Here is a 7579-nt window from a genome sequence, read left to right as displayed (position 1 = left end):
GATGAGAGAGAAACATCGATCAGCTGCCTCCTGCACATCTCCTACTGGGGATGTGCCCGCAACCAAGGTACATGCCCTTGACTGGAATCAAACCTGGGACCCTTGAGTCCACAGGCCGACGCTCTATCCACTGAGCCAAACCGGTTTCGGCAGCCTATCAATCTTGGTTCATTTCCTCTACCATTCCAGCTCAGTGACTATTTCAATTCATAAATGTTGTTTCAAGCTCTTCACAGCTCCTCACCCTCAGCAAGCAATCTTGATTTCTTTATGAATGAGTAAACTGAGACTAAGTGGCATGACTCTTTCAATTTCCTCCTTGATACCAACTCATCCGTAGTCATACCATAGTCATACCTTCTTAAAGAAAATGAAAACTTTATCGTCTTACATAAAATGAGTTTATTCCTTGTTCAAGACCAACCTATTTACCTATCCCTGTTGGTATTCCCTTTCTAACTCTTTGGGGTCCTTCTCAACAAAAATATCACTACCATAATCTCTCATGATTAATATGTAGCCAACATCCTATCACCTAATTTCTACTTTCATTTCATATTCAAACTATATATACCACATAATGAAACACTTTTCATCCCCCTGTAATATGCGTTCTACCATCCAAAACTCCTGTGAAATTGCTAGAAGGGTATCCAGGACTTCATTATTGCAAAATTCAATGGACATTTTCCTTTTTCTAGGCCTAATTAATCCTGGATGCTCTCTATTCCTCTGACTTCTGAGATAAATTCTGCTTCTTTGCACACCTTCCTAATCACTCTTTTCTCATTCTATTTGTGGGCTCCTCTTTCTCTGTCTGCCACTTAAATGTTTAATGTTCTCCAAGGTTATTTTCCTAGATTACTGCACCCATTCTGAAATTTAAATTACTACCAGTTTGTTAATGATACTCAACATTTGTAGCCTAGACATTCTGATTTGCATGTTCAGACAGCTCTCTTTCAACGACGCAGCTCAAGTTTAGGACGTCTAAAAATAAATTTACTGTCTTACTACCAAACAGGTAACAATAAATGGTACAGCTATTTATCCAGTTACCAAAATACAGGTCTTGGTTTTATGTCTATCTTTTACCAGAAAATTTAAGAAAGTCTGAAGTGCTTTTTATAAATTGATAAACTTTTATAAAGAGTAAATCCAGCACCTACCTTAAACTTTATTTTTAGCTTTGGTGTTTCTGTAGAGACCTCTACTTTCTGTTCTTCCTGTTCCCCATCAGAATCACTATGTGAATTTGACGATTTGGATTCTTCCAGGGTGCCAAGTGACTTTTCACTGACTTTACTAGAAAGCAGATCGCCCGAGTGTGGAATAAAATCATCAGGTTTTTCCCATCTGGATTCTATCCAACACATTAAAGTAGTCATGTTATTTGGTTACCAATTCAATTCAGAAGTAATTCTCAATATAATGCTTCCCGTCACTTATATTGTTAAATGACAACTCTGCATCTATTTTATACCATCACCGGTCAAGAAAATAATAAATAAGAATTCTGTTAGCTCTTACTCTTGTATCTTTCAGAAATTTATTTCAAACAACCTTGATTCACTAGATGTATCAACTACAGCCCTGATGGAAAGAGGCCTAAGAACTAGAAAATACTTTCTAGGGATTTCCACAATTTAACTGACACTGATTTCAGGAAATGTATGTAATAATGAGCACACATCAGATTTTCTGGAACTTAGTTACCACAAAGATTTCCTAGGATCTTTACAAAGAGAAATCATACTGTAAAAATCTAAATGAATATAATTTGTCATTTTTCTAGTAGGGAAAAAACCTTGATTGAACTCTACTGCCACCTAGTGGCCTATTGGGCTTTTAGTAAAATGATAGCATTTCTAATTATCTTGCAGTCAATCTATATTTTTAGTTTAATAAAAGGGAGAGGGATCCTAAAATTTATTGTCCAATTGGGAGAGCTTTAAGACTGGAAAGGGCTCTATTAATAATCACACTGGTCTAGACATAAACTAAAACTTTTGAGGACAAATCAATACATACAATCCCTTTTTAATATAGGATACTTTCAAGCGCTAATAAAAACATTACTGCCCGGCTGGTGTGGCTCAGTGGTTGAGTCTCGATCTATGAACCAGGAGGTCATGGTTCGATTCCCGGTCAGGGCATATGCCCAGGTTGCGGGCTCCATTCCCAGTGTGGGGCATGCAGGAGGCAGCCGATTGATGTTTCTCTCTCTTTCTCCCCTCCCTTTCTCCCCTCCCTTTCTCTCTGAAATCAATAAAAACATTTTTTTAAAAATTACTTTTTTTTTTGGTCTCTATTTTACATAAATAACGAAAGAATCTTCAGGAAATAAATAATACATAATTTGTATATATATAATAGATACCAGGCACTGTTCTGGGAATTTTATAGACACCTGACTCTCATGACCCCACAGAATAAGTGATTGTCTCTATTTTACTTAAGAGGACCTATAGGCTCAACGACTTGCCCACAATCATATACCTGGTAAGGAAAGAAGTTGTGTGTTAAATTCAGCTCTTACTCTAGAGTTACATTATATATTCCTTAATCTCTATAAAGATTCAGTATCTCAACTTAACTGAGATAGAACCATTGCTATCATTGGGCAGGCTAGGTATCCATTTAAAGGTTAAAAGACCTTTTCTTTTCCTCCTACAAGATTTAATGCTATGCAGAAGGCTTTGGCTAGTATGAATTAAACAAAACACAAACTTGTCAAAGTTACACTGATATTATAGCTATTTTGATATTAACTGCAGAGAAATCAAGTACCATTACTTAAAAGGCAGTTTTATGAAATTAAATTTTTAATTTTAAAAATGTAATAATTAGTTAATAATTAGGCATGTTTTGTAAATACTTATATAACTGGAACATTATTAAACTGATAAAAGTGAAAATTTGACAACCTCAGCCACTGCAAAAACACCATCAGTTTTGTTTTTTGAAAAAGGAAAAGGCAAATTGACTGATCTTTAAGGTACTTTCCAAGGTAATGATTATATTTCTAAAATAATCATAATAAAAATCAGTAATGGTAGAGAAAGTAAAAATGACTCAATTTTTAAAATTTATGAATGCAGTATCAATTGAGAATTACATAGCATAGTGCAGTATATTATATACAGAAATCCTTTTGTTTTTCCATGAGAATTAATGTGTTTTTCTAAATTACAAAAAATAATACGTTTTATAAAAATATGCTTATCACTATATGTACTTAAATTCCCTAGTTTAGATGATTCATTAGCAGGCTAAGAAGCAGTTTCAGGTATAATTTTAGATTCTTAAGATGATCAAAGGTAATACTTACCTCCTGTTTCTGTATTATAATAATAGGTGTAACCATCTTCACTTAAACCTTCTACCCAAACAGCCTTCCCTTCTGTCTAATGAGACGAAAAAAAACAGCATAGATGGAAAACAATGTAGTTATATATTAGATAACTAAGGCAGAATTAGCCACCCTTTCCTTTTCTCTCGAAACCTGGGAGTTAGCGGAGGTGGTACAGATCATGGCCAGAAAGCTTGGTTTATGCTCACCTCTGAAAGCTAGGAACAATTTTTCACAGATGGACAGGGGACATGTGAACGGCAACTAGTAATATTTACCCTGTATGGAGTTTTTGAGAAGACATCACTTTTAACCTCTACCCAGCCTACTAATGAAAGGATTATAGAAGAAAAGGAACAAAGAGTTTGGGGGAGGAGGGGCTTATTTGAAAGTAAATTTGCTTAATAAAACTCTACCAAAACCCCAGAAGCCAATCACTTTAAAGAATAAATCAAAGACACTATTAATGTACTTCAGTTACCTTTTTTAAGTTTCCTTGAAATCCTTCAGGTTTCTCCCATTGAGATGCTTAAAACAAAAATACATTGCATTTATAAAATCCTTTTGCTTTAAAAAAAGTTTCCAAAAAATTCACTTTGGCAAAAATTTACAAGCTATTCAATGTGTACAAAACACTAAGGTCTAGAGATAAAAACATAATTGAAAAATAAAGAGAACCAACATGCATCCAGTAGCATTGTGCAGAACAATACATGTAAATGCTACATGACCAAGGAAGGACAGAATCATTACAAGTTACTGGTACTTCCACAGGAATTATTAGAGCCAGGTAGGGCTTCTCTTAAAAACTTCATGAAATTCAGGCTTGAAAAATCTGGAAGGAATGACATAGCCTTTTGACATCTTTGGAGGGGTGAGTGAGATATAGAACAAATGACTCAAAAGAGGAACAAGATGAAGTATGCAGGAATTAAAAACAAGTATGCCGAGAAAGAGTATATAAAGAAGGATGGTGAAAAAAGGAAGCAAGCAATAGGCACTAGAAGGGAGAAAAGACATAATAGTTTCTATATAAATTTGAAAGACGTATAATCCTTAGCATATAATAATCTATGATTACTGCTAAACTACAACGTGCACTTCACTTACGGCTCAGTGCAAACTGAGTCATTATTACTATTTCTATGTAGTTTGAAACTGATCATGGTTCTAAAGATCATAATACTACTACTACTTATAGCCCAAGGTTTTCTTCATGATTAATTTTCTGATCTCATTTCCTGCCTTCTATTCTTAACTTTTTTTCCCCTGGCTTTCTTCTATCCATCCCTTTAATATATGTACTACCCACCATGTTACCTTTTGTTCTCTTTTTTTTTTTCTTGTGATCTCACATACTCCTAAAAGTTAATGTATTATCTACACTCCCGGACTCAATTTATCTTCCTAACTCCCAACTCTAATTATGAATTAGAGTTGGGAGTTAGGAAAATTGCCACATGAATATTCTATAGATACCTCAACCTCAACATATCCAAATATGAATTAACCACCCCACTTAAACTTACTATGTTTCCATATTTCATATCTCAGTAAAGGGAACCATCATTTTCTGAGTCCTCTATGATATGGCCCAAATCTATTTTTCCAGGCTCTTCTACCATGTCATCTTCAAAGAACCTTATGCTTTACCTCTACCAAATAACTATTTCCCAAACTTTCAAGCCTTCTTTATTTTAAAAATCCTCACCCAAAGGTTTTTTTAATTGAATTTTTAAAGGAGGGAGAAAGAGAAGTAGGGAGAGAAAGAAACATCAATTGGTTGCCTCCTGTACACCCCTGACCAGGGATCGGACTGGAAACTTAGGTATGTGCCCTAAATGGAAGTTGAACCTGCAATCACGTTTGGTTGCAAGGGACAATGCTCCAATCAACTGAGCCACCCGGTCGGGGCTCAAACCTTTATAGAGTCACTAGAGGCCCAATGCACGAAATTCACGCAAGAGGAGGCCTTCGCAGCCCCAGCTTTGTCCGTAAGGTCATTCTGCTGTTCGGCCATTTGGTCAATTTGCATGTTACGCTTTTATTATTATAGATATTGTTCTATCTATGTGGAATACCTGCTGTAGCCTCATAATAAGCTACTGCAATCTTTTTCAATCAAAATACCAATGGAGCCCTAACTGGTTTGGCTCAGTGGATAGAGCGTCAGCTTGTGGACTGAATGGTCCCAGGTTTGATTCCGGTCAAGGGCATGTACCTTGGTTGTGGGCACATCCCCAATATGGGGTGTGCAGGAGGCAGCTGATCGATATTTCTCTCATCGATGTTTCTAACTCTCTATTCCTCTCCCTTCCTCTCTGTAAAGAAAATTCAATAAAATATATTAAAAGCAAATACCAATGGAGTATCTGCACAATACCAGGCACACTGCGTTAAGTGCTAGGAATACAAATGGTATGATGACATCATTCCTGACATCCTCATTTTAACTTGTAGATCAGCTCATAAGTACTTTCAGTGGTAATCTCTCAGATCCACATAATCACAATTAATTCCTATTTTGGCTCCCATATAATCTTAATTACATCTCTCTTACATTATAGCTCTTTAAAATTCTTCCTTGTATCTCACTTAATTGTTTATTTCTGGTACTAAATTTTATGGTTTTGAAGAGTAAATGTATAACAAATTCATTTATTTATGCCAGAATTTACATGGAATAAAAATACCAAATATATTTCATTTTAAAGAAAAAAATAAAAAGATGTTTTTGATAGTTTTATTAAGAAACTAGAGGCCCAGTGCACGAATTCATGCATGGGTGGAGTCCCTCTGGGTGGCCTGCAGGGATTGGGCAGAAACCCGCATTCCAACGCCGCCTACGGCTCCTACCTGCCGCTCCCACTCACCCCGGCCCCACTGTGTCTGCCTCAGGCTTGCACCCAATTAGTCCCATGAGCCCTGTGTCTGGCACCCTCCCAAGGGGAGTGGCCTGCGAGATAGGGCCGGGGAGGGACCATGGGAGGGCTCCAGGGTGTGTCCAGCTCATCTCGCTCAGTCCTGATCAGCTGGACCCCAGATGCTCCTACCGGTTGGAGCATCTGCCCCCTGGTGGTCAGTGCACATCATAGCAACTGGTCGACCAGTTGACTGTCTGCCCCCTGGTGGTCAGTGCACATCACAGTGAGCTGTTGAACAGCCTTAGCATATTAAGTTTGATTGGTTGTTCGGTTGTTCTGCTGTTCGGTCTATTGGCATATTACCCTTTTATTATATAGGATACCATTGTGCATTTTATTAGAAATTGATATCCAAAACATTCATGGGGAGGGGTAATTTACTAAGTCAATCAAGACAGCTACACAAAAAAGAAATCAGTTTCTGGTTCTCAGTATGCTCTTGGATAGAAAATCTCCTCCGCAGAATAAAACTCCTGCAATTTGTGAAGTGGATCTGAAATACCTTTATTCCACATAAAATGCTTTATTTACATGTAGCTCATTGTTTTAGAAGGTTCTATTGAAAAAATATAAAGCTTTAGTTTATTTGTAAGGAACCCAATATTAAGGCTTTAACTAACTAAGACACTGAGTCACTCTGAGAAGGGTACCTTTTTAAAGGGCACATAATTTTTTTACTATTTAGTGGCAAAAATGTATAGTTATAGTATTTCACTGTTTAAATATTCCAATATTAACTAGATGTCTAAAGACAAAATAAACTGTCAATTATCAATCTCCGCAGCTCTATGAACACGTGACTTACCTCCAGTGATAAGATCATAATAGTAATGGTAACCTTCAGAGGTTATGCCTTCTACCCATCTGCCCTTTGAAGGGTCTTTTTTCTTTTTCTTCTTTTCTTTCTGCTGATTTGATGCAGAGATGGGTGGGACAGTGCTGGTTTTTGGTGATATGCTTGGCTCTGAAATTTCTAGAGGAAAGATGAGAGAAGGGTGAAGTAGACAATAAAACCCCCCCACCCCCGATAAAACATAAATAATATTAAAATAAAAAACCTGCTAAGATTCTTTTGGGAACTTGACATATCATTATAAAGCTTATATGGAAAACTAAACATGCACCAATATCCAGGGGAATTACAAAATAGAAGTGAAAGAGGAATCTAGTACTATCAGGTATTAAAATTTATTCTAAAACTATGGTAAAAAAGATAGTATAGCCGAAACCGGTTTGGCTCAGTGGATAGAGCGTCGGCCTGCGGACTGAAAGGTCCCAGGTTCGATTCCGGTCAAGGGCATGT

At 36.7% G+C, this 7579-nt stretch overlaps 1 protein-coding gene across 1 annotated transcript in view; it reads right to left on the bottom strand.

The window, feature by feature from the left end:
- The window catches only part of WBP4 (WW domain binding protein 4), a 33349-nt gene that overhangs the window by 14557 nt on the left and 11213 nt on the right, over nt 1-7579 (bottom strand). The window contains exons 5-8 of the mRNA XM_005878628.2: nt 7082-7249; nt 3834-3880; nt 3332-3407; nt 1170-1363 (exon numbers count right to left, since the gene is read on the bottom strand). Of these exons, the coding sequence (XP_005878690.1) occupies nt 1170-1363; nt 3332-3407; nt 3834-3880; nt 7082-7249 (485 nt within the window). The remainder of the gene's footprint in view (nt 1-1169; nt 1364-3331; nt 3408-3833; nt 3881-7081; nt 7250-7579) is intronic.

Source organism: Myotis brandtii, unplaced genomic scaffold (genome assembly GCF_000412655.1).
Source record: "Myotis brandtii unplaced genomic scaffold, ASM41265v1 scaffold569, whole genome shotgun sequence".
Classification (NCBI taxonomy): Eukaryota; Metazoa; Chordata; class Mammalia; order Chiroptera; family Vespertilionidae; genus Myotis; species Myotis brandtii.
The sequence above is the reverse complement of the archived record's forward strand: the minus strand, read 5'-3'. Positions and strand labels throughout refer to the sequence as shown.